Consider the following 16005-nt stretch of genomic DNA (forward strand, 5'->3'; position numbering starts at 1 on the left):
GATGGAGAGTGAAGCTATCTTTAATTTTGAAAATGTGGAAAACAAATATTTAGAAAGTAAAATTGATTCCCATCCTTTACTTGCCATTATCACCTTACACAAAACTCTACAGAAATTCTCCCATTGAGTTAACTATGGAACACTGCCTAATGTGTTCCAGTGGAAAGCTCCTCTGTTTGGGCTATCCAGGATTTATAGGGGAGTTTAAATCATTAAATGACCATAGTTAACCCTTGTTTGGTTAAGAGAGCAAGTAATTATTGCAAAAATTCCTCTTCTCTGCCTTCCAGAAACAGCACCAAAATAGCTCTGAAGGGATTTACACAATACTTCAACATCTGTGCTGTACCTGGAATTGTTAAAATAACTGTGATGACAGGTGTCTAGGTACTGCTTTCTTAATGATTTTCAATATCTATTGATTTATTGTCATGGCTTTGCCTCCCCCTTTTACATCCTTGGCTTTATGAAAGAGCCGAGGAACAGATTTTGCACTAGAGGCTGATTCTTTATTCCAATACTGAAAAGAACTAATAAAAATAATCACTTGGCTTTTAAGCAGAGAGCTTCCATTTACAGTATTTCACCCTTCCCCCCCTTCTAAGCCCCTTGTTATCTAACATAATGGTTAGAATACATTTCCGTCTCTCCCCTTAATAATTTCATGCATTAACATCCTCTTCACACACCACACACCACACACGCACACGCACACGCAGGCACGCACAGCAAAAGGAAAAGAGGCAGCAGAAATCTCAGCTGTACTTCTAGCCCTTTTAAAAAGTTTGCTCTGTAAATTGGAATGAGGTCAGATTTGGAGCTTCTCATTGCACGCGGAGATTATTATTGCATCGGGTTCCAAGCCAATGGGAAGCCCGGGGGAGGGGCTTGGCTCGAGGAAGCGTTGGTTACAGCGGCTGATTGGCCGCGGCCAAGACTGGGAAAGGATAAAGAGACGCGAGGCGGAATTGGGGTCTGCTCTAAGCTGCAGCAAGGGAAACGGTGTGTGAGGGGAAGAGGCCTGTTTCGCTCCCGGGTCTCTAGTTCTTGCACGCTCTTTAAGAGTCTGCATTGGAGGAACTCTGCCATTACCAGCTCCCTTCTTGCAGAAGGGAGGGGGAAACATACATTTATTCATGCCAGTCTGTTGCATGAAGGCTTTTTGGCTTCCTACCTTGCAACAAAATAATTGCACAAACTCCTTAGTACCGATTCCGCCCACAGAGAGTCCTGGAGCCAGAGTCTTTTCTGCTTTGCATTGTAGGAGAGGGACTAAGTGATAGAGACTATGTCGCTTTCCTGAGCTCCTGAGAACGCTCGTGAACTGGAATCAACTGCTTCAGGGGAAGGAAAAAAAAAAAAAAACAGACTTGCTTGGGAGGCGGCGAGAAACTTGCATTCGAAGCTTCAGCAACCAGCATTCAAGAAACTCCTCTCCACTTTAGCACGGTCTCCAGGACTCAAGAGCCGAGAGACAGCGCAAACTGCGGCGCGGTGAGAGAGAGAAGAGCGAGAGAGAGAGGGAGGGAGACTCTCCAGCCTGGGAACTATAACTCCTCTGCAAGAGGCGGAGTACTCCCGCCCCGCATCTTTTGGAGACTTTTCTCTCTTCGCCCACCTCCGCCCCGGCCGGGAGTTGAGCCGCCCGCTCGGCCGCCGCGCGCGTGCCCTAGCTCGGCGTGCGCTTGGCCCCGGGAGCCGGGAGGGCCCGGCGATTGCGCCGCGGCCGCCGCAAGGGTGTGAGCGCGCGTGGGCGCCCGCCGAGCCGGGGCCATGGTGCAGCAAACCAACAACGCCGAGAACACGGAAGCGCTGCTGGCCGGCGAGAGCTCGGACTCGGGCGCCGGCCTCGAGCTGGGCATCGCCTCCTCCCCCACTCCCGGCTCCACCGCTTCCACGGGCGGCAAGGCCGACGACCCGAGCTGGTGCAAGACGCCGAGCGGGCACATCAAGAGGCCCATGAACGCCTTCATGGTGTGGTCGCAGATCGAGCGGCGCAAGATCATGGAGCAGTCGCCCGACATGCACAACGCCGAGATCTCCAAGCGGCTGGGCAAACGCTGGAAACTGCTCAAAGACAGCGACAAGATCCCTTTCATTCGAGAGGCGGAGCGGCTGCGTCTCAAGCACATGGCTGACTACCCCGACTACAAGTACCGGCCCAGGAAGAAGGTGAAGTCCGGCAACGCTAACTCCGGCTCCTCGGCCGCCTCCTCCTCCAAGCTGGGGGAGAAGGGCGACAAGGTCGGTGGCAGCGGCGGGGGCGGCCACGGGGGCGGCGGCGGTGGCGGGAGCGGCAACGCGGGGGGAGGAGGCGCCGGCGCGAGCGGCGGCGGCGCCAACTCCAAACCCGCGCAGAAAAAGAGCTGCGGCTCCAAAGTGGCGGGCGGCGCGGGCGGCGGGGTCGGCAAGCCCCACGCCAAGCTCATCCTGGCGGGCGGGGGCGGCGGGAAAGCGGCGGCCACCGCCGCCTCCTCTTTCGCGGCCGAGCAGGCGGGGGCCGCCGCCCTGCTGCCCCTGGGCGCCGCCGCCGCCGCCGCCGCCGACCACCACTCGCTGTACAAGACGCGGACTCCCGGCGCCTCGGCCTCGGCGGCGGCCTCGGCCTCCGCCGGCCTCGCGGCCCCGGGTAAACACCTGACCGAGAAAAAGGTGAAGCGCGTCTACCTGTTCGGCGGCCTGGGCGCGTCGTCCTCGCCCGTCGGCGGCGTGGGCGCGGGCGCCGACCCCAGCGACCCCCTCGGCCTGTACGAGGAGGGGGGCGCCGGCTGCTCGCCCGACGGGCCGAGCCTGAGCGGCCGCAGCAGCGCCGCTTCGTCGCCGGCCGCCGGCCGCTCGCCCGCCGACCACCGTAGCTACGCCAGCCTGCGCGCCGCCTCGCCCGCCCCGTCCAGCGCGCCCTCGCACGCGTCCTCGTCGGCCTCGTCCCATCACTCCTCCTCCTCCTCGTCCTCCTCCTCCTCCGGCTCGTCGTCCTCGGACGACGAGTTCGAAGACGATCTGCTCGACCTGAACCCCAGCTCAAACTTTGAGAGCATGTCCCTGGGCAGCTTCAGCTCGTCGTCGGCGCTGGACCGGGACCTGGATTTTAACTTCGAGCCTGGCTCCGGCTCGCACTTCGAGTTCCCGGACTACTGTACGCCCGAGGTGAGCGAGATGATCTCGGGAGACTGGCTGGAGTCCAGCATCTCCAACCTGGTCTTCACCTACTGAAGGGCGCGCGGGCTGGGAGAAGAGGGCCGGGGGGCGGGGGGAGGGGGCAGAGAGGAAAAAGAAAAAAAAAAAATGCGGACAGAGAAAGAGTTGCAAGAGAAAAGGGAAAAAAAAAAAAAAAGGAAAAAGGAAAAGGAAAAAAAAAAAAGTGAGCAGGGCCGGCTTGGGCCGCGTCCCGGTGGTCGGAGAGCAGCGCGGCGGCGTTTGGGGACCCGCGCTCCCATCCCCCACCTCCCCGGCCGGAGGGACGCGGCGGAGGCGGAGGTAGACAGGGGCGACCTTTTATTGTTGTTCTTGATGTTGTTGTTGATGGCGAAAAAGCGACTTCGAGTTTCCTCCCCTTTGCTTGAAGAGACCCCCCCCCCCGCCCCGCACCGCTTCCAACGAGCTTCCGGACTTGTCTGCACCCCCGGCCAGAAGCCGAGTTGGTAGTTTTCTAAGAGACTGAAGGAATCTCGTTCCTCTCTCATCGCCCCCTTGGTGTTTTATTTTTGGTTTTTGATCCGGAGAGGAGGAGGAAAAAAAAAAAAAAAAATCCAGCGCGCCCCCGGGGGGTTTTGTTCTCAGCATCCCCGCCCCCATCCTTCTTCTCCGCCAACCCCCCCCCCCAAGAAGACAGAAGGCTCCGGGGAGTCGAATTTGACCGACGGCGGATGTTGGAGGGTCGCACGGACCCGAGCGCTGGGACTGAGAGACTCCACGCTGGCGAATTTCCGTTTTGTTTTTGGAGGGGTTTTTTTCTCTCTCTCCTTTTTTTTTTTTTCTTTTTTTCTTTTCTTTTTTTTTTTTTTCTTGCCCCTGCAGCCGGAGGAGGAGATGTTGAGTGACCGGCGCTCGGAAATGACCCAAGAACCTAGTTGGAAAGCCACACCAGCCAGGGCGAGGGGCGGGGAGGAGAAAGACACGAACTGGAAAGGGGCGAATAATAAAACTGAAATGGATTTGCACGTTGGGGAGAAGGTGGCGGCGTCTCCTGGGCCTCCGCCTCCCGCATCTCTGAAATCAGTGAGGTGAGACTTCAAGGCCCGCAGGCGCGGAGGAGAGGAGACTGTCTGATGTGGTACCGGGGCAGTGGAGGGCGAGTGGTGTCGGGGGGAAAAAAAAGGTTTTTTGCTTCTCTTAATCGGAATCGTGATGGTGTTGGATTATTTCACTGGTGGGGTTAATATAGCATGTTATCCTGTCTATCTTTTAAAGATTTCTGTATAAGACTGTTGAGCAGTTTTTAAAATAGTGTAGGATAATATAAAAAGCAGATAGATGGCGCTATGTTTGATTCCTACGACAGAAATTATCACCAGCTTTTTTTCATTCTTAACTCTTTAAAGGATTCAAACGCAACTCAAATCTGTGCTGGACTTTAAAAAACAATTCAGGACCAAATTTTTTCTCAGTGTGTATGTGTTTATTCCTTATAGGTGTAAATGAGAAGACGTGTTTTTTTCCCTCACCGATGCTCCATCCTCGTTTTTTTTTTTTTCTTTTTCTTTTTTTTCCTTGTAAATGTAATCAGATGCCATTTTATATGTGGACGTATTTATACTGGCCAAACATTTTTTTTTCTTATTTTGTCCCTTTTTTCTTTCTTTTGCTTTTTTTTTCTTTTTACTTCCTTATTTACTCCTTCCTTCCTTTTTTTCTTTCTTTCTTTTTTTTTTTGTAGTTGTTGTTACCCACGCCATTTTACGTCTCCTTCACTGAAGGGCTAGAGTTTTAACTTTTAATTTTTTATATTTAAATGTAGACTTTTGACACTTTTAAAAAAACAAAAAAAGACAAGAGAGATAAACGTTTGATTATTTTCTCAGTGTATTTTTGTAAAAAATATATAAAGGGGGTGTTAATCGGTGTAAATCGCTGTTTGGATTTCCTGATTTTATAATAGGGCGGCTGGTTAATATCTCACAGTTTAAAAAAATCAGCCCCTAATTTCTCCATGTTTACACTTCAATCTGCAGGCTTCTTAAAGTGACAGTATCCCTTAACCTGCCACCAGTGTCCATCCTTCGATCTCAGTCCTATAAAAAGGGGGAGGAGAATTAGCCAAACACTGTATGATTTTAAGAAAAACAAATTTTTTAAGCAAAATACTGTTTTATCCAGAGGCTTTAAAACTGGGGCATTTACAGCAAAAAGGGATCCTGTAGCTTTAACTTGTAAACCACATCTTTTTTGCACTTTTTTTATAAACAAAAACGTGCCGTTTAAACCACTGGATCTATCTAAATGCCGATTTGAGTTCGCGACACTATGTACTGCGTTTTTCATTCTTGTATTTGACTATTTAATCCTTTCTACTTGTCGCTAAATATAATTGTTTTAGTCTTATGGCATGATGATAGCATATGTGTTCAGGTTTATAGCTGTTGTGTTTAAAGATTGAAAAAAGTGGAAAACATCTTTGTACATTTAAGTCTGTATTATAATAAGCAAAAAGATTGTGTGTATGTATGTTTAATATAACATGACAGGCACTAGGACGTCTGCCTTTTAAGGCAGTTCCGTTAAGGGTTTTTGTTTTTAAACTTTTTTTTGCCATCCATCCTGTGCAATATGCCGTGTAGAATATTTGTCTTAAAATTCAAGGCCACAAAAAACAATGTTTGGGGGAAAAAAAAGAAAAAAATCATGCCAGCTAATCATGTCAAGTTCACTGCCTGTCAGATTGTTGATATATACCTTCTGTAAATAACTTTTTTTGAGAAGGAAATAAAATCAGCTGGAACTGAACCCTAAATCTTGACTTTTGTCATTATTATGCCCAAAGCCTAAGATTGGAAGGGTCCTATGGTTTCTAGAAACTACACCATCTGCCTTAGCTTTGAAACAAGTGAGTTTCAGAGAGGCCTGTTAAATGCCATCTTATTGAGGAATAATTACTAAGTTCCTCTCGCGGAGATTTCACAGGCCCTGACCCTGAAAGGATGCTGTCAGCTGAGTATGTGTCAACTCTACATGCTTTCTAGGAATTTTCTGAGTTTACCCTATTTAAATAAGCGCCCTTTGTCTTGAATTTTAAAAAGGGGGGAGGGGCAACATGGACAGAATTCCTTACAGATGAAACCTGCTGGCTGATCTTTTTTTTTAACTTTGTGGTCCTAAAGCTGCTTTCTCCTTGACTTGCCCAGAGTTACTAGCGGCTAGAATTGTTTCCCACAGATTAAGAACAAATATGCCTGTTAAATTATCAATATATTTTGGTGGAGAAAGGCATTACCAGTTACGAGATATAAAAGTATGCATTTTCCTCAAAAACAGCTTCACGTGGTGCCAAAATCTCCGTTTTGTGCCATGACCAACGTGGTTATTCATGTAAATGAAAAGCAACAGTAAGGGTGACCTGGAGAAGTTGACTCCATAAGGGCTAAGAGGAAAGATTCCCCCCCTCCCGCCCCCAAATCTGGGAATAGCACACATTCAACTAGTGGAGATTTATACTTTCTATAATCATCAGGCACAGTATTAATGAGATGTGTATGCAAGGAGAAAAAAGTGCCTTGAATTTCCTAAGGCCTGTTGGTATTTGGTTTGGAGCCTGCACCTTGCTAAGGGGCACAATTTACTGTTTACTTTGAGGGTTAACAATTTCCATTAACTAGCAAAACCCATCTTCCCTTCCAAATATTTGTTAAAAATGTCTGCTTTATATGTCTTCTAGTTTTTCAGCACTGGAGAGGAGGAGGGGTTAATAAGCAGACGTATGTGGAAATAACCCTTTAATCATCAGGATTGCTTGTAGGTAAGGAAGTCTCCTTCATCCTGGAATGTACAGCTGGACGAAGAGATTTTTGGAGTCTGTAGTCCAAAACAAGCAATTTTTTTTGGTCAATGAAAAGCAGTAATTCCCCCCTCCAAAACAATACAACTATCACGTTTCAGTATAATTTCATCTTTTAAATATCGTTTTAGCTACTAGTCTCCAAATTTTTCTTTCATGTGTTCACTAATACATTTAGTTTTAACTGCATTTGTGTTCTGTAATGGTAATATCGTTTTTTTAAAACGATCTTAAAAAAAATGTATCTTAAGTTTCTTCAAAGACTTTTGTAAAAGGACTCTTCTACAAAGTGCTTTTTGTTCATGGTAGTGATAATATGATTGTTTAGTTTTTTCAGATCCAAAGTATGAAAACCTTGACATAAATGAAAACTATATGTTGTAATTTTTTAAGTATATTTTATTTTGTAGGGTTCTCCTGCTAGAACTACATTTATTCTTCCTTGACTTTCCATGTAAGGACAGATGCTTTAACTATTTTCTTTAAGAATTTCGATAACATGGCTTTAAAAACAAAAGCTTAAGTAAAGTGTGTGTCCTTCCTAGGAGATGATAGAGTAAATGTAGGAAACATTTTTGTACTTTCTTTCCTCTGAATCAGTTTTTATTCATAAGGGATACTTATGTGTTAGGTGGTACAAGGCATAATAAACCTGAGAGACCAAATAGTTTAGTATGACTTTTTCTTTCAGATAATTTGGATCAATAGAAAACATAAATTTCAGATTTTAAGAATAAGAAGCCACTTTTCTTTTAAGATACTGCTCTGGCCCTGGGCTGCATTAGAAATGTGAATCAGTAATACTTGCTTAAGCAAGTTTTGTCGGTTCCTAGTTGAATACCTATAAGTGCCAAGAAAAAATGTAAGCTGATAGGGTGGGCTGAGTGCCTGGATTTTCTGCTCACATTGCTTGGGGCGGGGGGAAAGGGGGCAGGGGTGCTGGAGGCATTAAGGGATTCTGAAGAAAGTGAGAAAGCAAAGGGCTAGGACGTGGACATCCACATCTACCAACTCTTCCCTGGGTTTATGGGGTACCCACGATTCAGAACACATGGTTTGGATAATGCTAGGGTTCAGAATATTTAATCATAAATTTAAAATAATTTATTTTAAAGGAGCATCTGGATAGATCCATATGTCAAGAAAACACTAAGAATTCTGGTAAGAATACAAATCCATCTTACCCATTTGGATTTCTCAGGGTGGAAGGTTGGTATGCTTTATTTTTCTTTGTGGTTATTTTATTATGCCTTTATTTTTCCCCCTCCTTTGAGTCCTGTAGTACAATATCTCTCTAACCCATATTTACTAACGTTTACGCTACCCGCCCTATTCTCCTGGAAAATTATCTCCTTATCCATTTTCAGATCTTCACTCTGGCTATCATTTGAAAGCCAAAGGGGGAGGGAGGGAAGCCATTCCAGGCATCTGGTGTTCAGACTCTGCTAGAAACCTGCCAGATTCCCCCTTGCCCAGGGTAAAGCACAAAATTCGCATGCTGCCATCCAAGGTCCTGCACACAATGAAATGCCCACCTTTCCCGTTCTCCAGAAAGAATTCCAGTCCAGTGGTCTCTTCCATTGGACTGCAATTGTTGAAGGACAGGAACTAGACCTTAAATAATTAGTTTCCCCAAATTTACCTTCTCTGTTTCGTTGCATACAGTAAATATTTGATTGTTATTTATTGAATTTACATTGTTTCAATGGCACTTTAAGAGCTTCCAGAATGCCTTTGCGTATTAGGCTTTATTATCACAGCTGTGGTAAGGAGGGAGCCTTGGATTTATTGAAAGCCTGGGTTACAATGCTACTACCTCTTAGACCAACCAGCTGTGAAGGATGTTCGCATTTCTTAGCCTCCTTAAGCCTCAGTGTTCTAAGCTGTTAAATAGAAAGAATGCCATGTGACGTATAAAGCTATTGTGAGAATCTAGTGGAATAACACATGGAGTATACCTGGCATCAAGCCTGGCCTCTTGTATGGGCTCATTAAATGCTAGTTCCTTACCTCATGGGTTGTTCTAAAAAGATAATTCACGTTCAAGCCGAGCACGGTGCAAGCAGTATAGAAGGTACCAAGTTCTTAAAAAGAAAACCCTGGAATTGGTGTCTCCTGATCTGGTACATGAACCCTCACATCTCAGAATTACCCCAAGATTCTTGTGAAGGGCAAAGATGATAAAGATGATCACACGTGGGGGGTGGGGCCCTAATAAGCCTCCATATACAGTGCTCACTGAAGTTGGAGGATCATTGCCTCCATGGTCATTTAGCATTTCCTCCTAATAAATAACGCAGCAAGGGCTTATTACCACCTTTTGCCCCATGGAGAAATGGAATTCAGAGTGGCTCAGTGAAGTCATGAGGTCAGAAGTGAGAGAAACAGCACTGGAATCCCTTCTCTTGAGCGCTAGTTCCGATTTCCAGAAACAGATGTCTTCTGTACTGTAGTCGTAGAGATAGAGACTTAACCCAGGCCTCAAGTTGGAGAGAAGGATTGGCAGTCCTCTGACTTCTGTCCACTTCCCAAGGATGCCCTCCAACCTCCCTAGTTGAAAGGGTAAGTGTAAGTAATTAGCTGTGCATAGGTATCTGTGTTCCAGTTCAACAAATGTGAGCTAAGATAAAAGATCAACTCAGGGACTAAGTTTTGGAAGAAGTAACTGAGGCAGAAGAGAATAGGAACAGTATAAACATGGTGAGTGGAACTTCTGCTTTGCTATCTAAAAGTGAGATCATTGGAAATTATTCAGAGTGTACTGAGGCTTTATAGAGAGAGCTACAACCTACCCATTATATCCTAATGAGATTGACCGTTGGCTACAGTTAACTTGAAGGGTTTTATGGTTTCCTGCATGTGTTGTTTTCCTTCTCAATGTTAAAAAGAAGAAAAAAAAAGCCTCACGTCACCAAACGGTATTTCCCAGGGGGCTGTTGGACCAGGCTGCTGCATTTTGGTTTGTGCCTTAGTTAACAATGCACCTTCATGTGTGTGTGTCTGTGGATCCAGGTGATAATAAATTTAGCCCATTTTATTTTCTTCTGACAGGTTCAATTCAGGGCAGTTGGTGTATGGAGTACTGCCAAACAGGCCAGGCCTAAGTCAGGGCAGGAAGCTTCATGTTAGAGCCTTCCTTTACCCTGCAGACTTGTTCTTTAAGGACCAAGTCGTAACTCATTTTAGCACCAGTACACAAAACTGCTTTGCATTTTTGCATCACTCATACCGCATTCGAATGATATTCTACTTGAATTTGTTTTTGTTTTTTTTTAAGGATAGGATAAGAGAAGAAGCAAATAATCATATTTATCATCATTTAGCCTGCTTGGTACTTTAGATATTTTCCCCAATATATAATTCTTTGGACCAGTTGTTAGACAACTAATGAACGTGCTGTTTCCTTTCACAACATACAGCTGAAAGAAGACTGGAGGCAGTGAAAACACTGAGCATTATCTTTAGTAGGCTCTCAGCATAGTGAACGCCCAGCAGTGTAGCCCGATGATTGGCTAGAATGTATGGTGCATATAACTGCTTTCATAAAAGCTCAGCAGCCAGGCCCTGTTTAACGATCAATTAGCTCTGGTTGTATGTGTGGTTAATTGCCACTTTCTTACCAGGGCTTGTCCTAACTTCCCCAGCTCCAACACCTAAAACCTGTGAAAATAGTCTCTTCTGGAACTCCTGACCTTCAGTCTTGGCCTCTGCTTTCTCCCTCCCCTTTCCCACACTCCCAGTGCTTCGGGCCTTTTATCTCTCTTGTTTGCCAATCCCCTGAGACTTTGAATAATTTATTTGAAGTTCCTGGGAAGTTGTGGGGCTGTAGTCTCAAAACACATTGCACTTTGTTCCTCCCCTGGCAGAAGTAGGTCCAGAAACCTGTCTTTGAAAGAGGTGGTGCTGAGGACATTTGGGAATTTGCTAACAGTTATAATTTGGTTTTTGGGTGAGCACCCAAAGCATCCGAAAGCTGGGGGGGGAATAAAACTGGGGTGGAGTTTGGGGAGGTGTTGCTGAAGGTGAAAAGTACTTTACCCAAAGACTATCTAAAAATAGTGTCTCTCAAGATTTTAATAGGTGTTCTGTGGTCAAGTAAATTAAAGAAATGCTGTAAGAAGATTTCCATTTTTTATTGTTATATCAATGTATGTTTTTTCGTATCTGTGCAAACATGTAAGAGTTTTTCTTGAGTAGCTCCTAGAAATAGAATTGCTAAATCTTGGTGTTACAGACATTGGTTTGTGACAGTTTTTCCACCCTGGAGCTGGTTGGGTATAAAGTGGGGTGGATGTTGAGAAAAATTAGTGATAGGTCTAAGTGAATAAATTAGACTTTGAAACAATCACTTTACACTCCCCCTCTCCGCCCAGAGGGTGAATAGATTCTTTTAGCATGTAAAAAGGGACATCTGCAAATCATTTTGAGATGATTTTTCTATCCTTAGTGTCTGATAAACATACATGATTCGAAAAACAGAACAATTACAGAAATAGCCTTGACCCTCACATGGTGACAAAGTTTAGGGATTTTAGCACTATGGAAATGAACATGAGGACAGAGCTCAGCCCCCTCTGGTCTTTTTCTTCTTCTATTAGAATTCACCAGACTGATTCCCATTCCTGTGTTACTGGCTCTACTTTTTTTAGGCTCTGTGATTGCAAAAAACACTCACTCAAGTAGCTTGAAATCATGGGGCTTTATTGCAAAGAAAAGCATGACTGTCAGGGAATTAGAAATTTCATGAGCATTCTGAGAGAAATATCATTCAAGATACATGGCTCTAGTGAGCAGGTTAATCGGTTGCCTAATTTAGCATCAAGACTGCAAAAATATTAATACTGACCAGATATTCTCTTGGATTTCCTATGTGTCTTGACTTTCTCCCAACACTAAATTCTTGATTCTTTTCTCCTTATCTGATCCTTCAAATTCCCTTTTAAGACAGAATTTCATGTGATCAGTTACTTCATCAGTCATTTGCCCGGCAGTAAATTGGCTGCTTCTGGGTTATATGCCCACTTCTGGACCAATCATTGAGTGTCTACCCACTGATTAGTTGAGTCTATTCTTCACTCTGTCATCCCTCCTTTTTTACCTTTGCTCCAGGGATCTGAAAGCCCTCACACTTCCTCTTACATTCCTTCTTTGCTCTCCTTATACTCCAGGATGGCAAGCCCAAGGTCCACAAAGCCGTACCCTTCCTCCTCTACAATCCGCAGTATCCTCACTTGGAACAGTTTGGTTTTTATCTACTTGATAGGCTGATTTTTTTTCCCCTGTAGCTTTAATTTTGTCGCTAAGACTTAGAGATATAAACACAGGGATGAAGTATACCACATTCTAGAGAGTGCTCAACATTGGCGGCCAGAGAAAGCCCCTTCCCCAATCATTCAGAGCAGAATTGATCCTACTATAATCAATATTCTCCTTCTCACCACCCCACCACCGCCCCCAGGTCCAAATAAGCAGAAGAAGGGAGAAAAGGAAGGAAGAGAGTCAGAGACCTGAAACATCTTTGAGGGGAGCACAGTGGGTCCTCACACCATTGTATTTGGTCATCGGCTTATTTGTTCTGCCAGAGAGAGAGAGAGAGAGAGGAGGGCTGGAGGGGCTTGTTGATTATCTGCCTTCTACTGTTTGACTCAGAAAGGATATGAGTTTGCACAGATCAAGTACACTGAAGTAGGAGTCTGAGAAAACTGTGGGGAGTACTTTGGGGTGCCAGAATTAGAGAGGTAAGGAAGAATCCAAGCTGGAATCCTCCAGAACAGGGAGAATAGGGCTGTTCCTCAGAAGAACCCACATGTGTGCCCTTGGGAAAAACAGCATTTGGATGCCCACCCGTCAGAAGGCTATCAGTGACCAGTAGGTGTTCGCTGGAGAATCAACACAAAGAGACAGAGGACTCCAGCCCTGGGCAGTTCAGTGAAGGGATATTCACATTGTTCTCTCTCCTTGCTCCTTCCCCCAACACACTGGAGGAGCTATGCTTGGAAGTGGCATGGGAAGAAAGTATTTTTCCACTCCAACCTGCTGAAGTTGACTCTGGAAAGGTAAGGAGAGGAGATCTGAGTCAAGTTTGAGGGTAAATGTAAAAATTGTATTAGCTTTTTAAAAATTGGAAGTGACCAGAAAGTTATGGACCATACCATCATGTCAGTAGATGCTCTCTTTTGGTTTTTTTTCCTGCACCGTGATGCCAGTCTTATCACACTATATTCTACGGGTGGAACATCCATGTGGCAAATTAGCAAAAGATATTTTGGGATGGGCGTGAGGCTATTTTAAAAATAAGTAAGAAAGGGAAGTCCATCCTCTCTAGTCATCACGAAGCCCAAAATTCCCTACTGCCTTTCTCCTTTAGACAGATGTGCTCAGAGAAATCCACGCATAAACATACAACCAGGACAGTTCCTCTTTCACCTATTTTACATTAAAAAATTATGCTTAAAAGTGGAAAAATAAAAACAAACTCCACTGCTTTAGGATATGATCATAGAATTTTAAACTTTTTAGATTACAAAGGAACTTTAGAGGCCATCTGACCCATTGCCCTTCATTGATCCTACCAAACCCCCCAAGCCCCACATAACCCTGAAAAGCAGTCCACGCTCCCAAATTATTGTTGTCAAAATTGTTATTCAAATCCCTGTCCCCTCAAAACAAAATAAAACCCAGTGTCTTTCCCTGAGGACTACTGTTAGGTAGGTGTTGGAAGAATATCAATATGGTTGAAACTTTTTTTTTTTTTCTAAATTTATTTATTTATTCTTGGCTGTGCTGGGTCCTCGTTTCTGTGTGAGGGCTTTCTCTAGTTGCAGCAAGCGGGGGCCACTCTTCATCGCGGTGCGCGGGCCTCTCACTATCGCAGCCTCTCTTGTTGCGGAGCACAGGCTCCAGACGCGCAGGCTCAGTAGTTGTGGCTCACGGGCCCAGCTGCTCCGCGGCATGTGGGATCTTCCCAGACCAGGGCTAGAACCTGTGTCCCCTGCATTGGCAGGCGGATTCTCAACCACTGCACCACCAGGGAAGCCCGAAACTTTTTAATTAAATGATCCTCACTCTCTTAACTGCTAGACATATTTACATTTTAAAAAGATGATGTTAAGTTCAACAAAGCTATTCATTTGTATAAGAGTGAGTAGTTTGACAAAATGAAGTGGGAACATGCAGGAAATGGAGATTTCTTTAGCTGTAGGTTAGTAATTGGTTGCCATTTTGGCAGACTCACTGGTAGCAGGCCTCGGGAATCTGCCAGAGGGTCGACTCCTCTAAATTGTTTTAACTTCTCCCAATGAATTCTCCTTCGCCATCCAAACTCACATGTTCTCTGAAAGAGTGGGAGGATATTAAGGGCAGTGTTCAAATGTTGTAGGTTCATATACATAATACAAAACTGGCTCAAAGAACTTCTCAATAAACCACAAGCATTTTATGAAGGAACCTATCCTCAAATATTTAGGGAGTAGAAAAACCCAAGATATTCTCCATTCTTTCATGCCCGTTTGTAAGAAGACAGAGGTTTGCAAACTGGGACTGCCAGTTGCTTTCCCCTTCTTGCTGCGATTAACAAGACCTTAACAACTGTGGAACATTTAAAAACTAAACCCGACAAAGGATAATTGAAACTATTCATTTCTACCTAACAAAAGAGGCTGGAGACCACTGTGGTTCTCTAACCTGTACACATTCATCATATAGTCTGGGAGGAGGACCTCCTGCATCTCTTGCCCCTTGATTTCCGCATGGCTCAGTCCCTTGGGAGGGAGCACTTTTCTCTCTGTGCCCTCTCTGATTCAAGTTGGTCCATCTGGAAGTAGTATTACCCAAGCATTTATACCCCGAGCCTGGTTCGCCACAAGTGACTGCATGTTTCCTGAAACCAACTATTGGCAGCTGTTACATAGGCCTTTTCTGCTTTTTAGATACCTATAATTACACCAATTATGCCAATCATTGATGTTTATAAAGGATTTAAAATTTTACACACCCAGAAGAGTCTATCAGAAAGCAGCATCTGAGGCAGAGTGACACCCCACAGAGGGGCCTATTTGGCCATTGCAATTGCTGCATCAAAAGAGTAAGTGAAGCTTCTTGTGAGCCTGTATGTCTTAGGCAAGTTAATCCTGTCACTGGAATAAAACTGGTTAAGGACCACAGAACTCAATCTAACTTTTATTTTCAAAGGAAAGAACACTGTATCCAAGTCAATGAAATCAGGTTTTTTGACCTGAGACCCTCCGAACCGCGATATGAGGATGAGATGGTTGGCATTCCTCTGTCCCAGGCTCCACGTTTAGATACAATAAAAGACTGCATGAGGACCTTCCAGTGAGCACACTGAGCTGGAAGGTAAAGAGCCATCCTGGCAGTGCCCAGGTGAGCCATATTACAGCCTGGGGCAAAGGGAAAATAGGGTAATACTGATCCTGTATTTAAAATTTTGATACTTGGTTCATCATGGATTTTTTTTTTTTTGCATTGATTTTGATTTTTTTAAAATGCTGCATTAAGATATTGTTTATTTTGATTGATGAGTTTTTTGGGTCCCCCTTAAATTTTGTGTCTCGCTTGCCTCACCCTAGCCCTTGCCCTGGGTTTCCTGGGGCAAGTTTGGTGTGTGGTTTGCTGGCTTGGTGACTGGTCCTTACACCTGAGTCCTTTTTATATGCCTTTAAATGCAATTAATGTATTTGCCATTTGCCCAGCAGCCAGCTGGACAGAATTTGAACTATTTTTAGTTGACTTCTTGAAACATTAGAACAATTGTCCTTAATTGTTAGTATTTGTAAGGATTGTCTGGGGTGCTTGTTAAGAACACAGATTTCCATACCTCATGCCCAGAAGTTTGGGATTTCCTATGCCGAGGTGGAATTCATTCGGATCTCTGCGTATTTGCATTTTTAGATTAAAATGCTTCTGATGCAGGTATTTTACAAACCACACTTGTGTAAAAGCCTCTTTTCAGGAGATAGTTCTATTTTGTGAGTTATACCCCATTCCATCAGGGG

The 16005-nt window shown here is 44.7% G+C and overlaps 1 protein-coding gene and 1 long non-coding RNA gene across 15 annotated transcripts in view; one reads left to right on the forward strand and one right to left on the reverse strand.

Annotated features, from left to right (window-relative positions):
* Positions 1 to 2804, reverse strand: part of LOC132374394 (uncharacterized) — a 139193-nt gene extending 136389 nt beyond the window's left edge. For all 4 annotated transcript variants that reach the window (XR_009505671.1, XR_009505670.1, XR_009505669.1 and 1 more), the window contains exon 1: positions 2668 to 2804. This is a non-coding gene — a long non-coding RNA (uncharacterized LOC132374394). The remainder of the gene's footprint in view (positions 1 to 2667) is intronic.
* SOX4 (SRY-box transcription factor 4) overlaps positions 956 to 16005 on the forward strand; it is a 54845-nt gene continuing 39795 nt past the window's right edge. For 9 of the 11 annotated variants that reach the window (XM_059938013.1, XM_059938015.1, XM_059938018.1 and 6 more), the window contains exons 1-3: positions 956 to 3147; positions 6872 to 6952; positions 8107 to 8152. In XM_059938013.1, the coding sequence (XP_059793996.1) occupies positions 1774 to 3147; positions 6872 to 6925 (1428 nt within the window). In that variant the 5' untranslated portion in view covers positions 956 to 1773 and the 3' untranslated portion in view covers positions 6926 to 6952; positions 8107 to 8152. Of the gene's footprint in view, positions 4224 to 4631; positions 5941 to 6871; positions 6953 to 8106; positions 8153 to 16005 lie in introns of those variants that run through there. The other 2 variants (XM_059938012.1, XM_059938011.1) reach the window with 2 other exon arrangements.

Source organism: Balaenoptera ricei, chromosome 11 (assembly GCF_028023285.1).
Source record: "Balaenoptera ricei isolate mBalRic1 chromosome 11, mBalRic1.hap2, whole genome shotgun sequence".
Taxonomy (NCBI): Eukaryota; Metazoa; Chordata; class Mammalia; order Artiodactyla; family Balaenopteridae; genus Balaenoptera; species Balaenoptera ricei.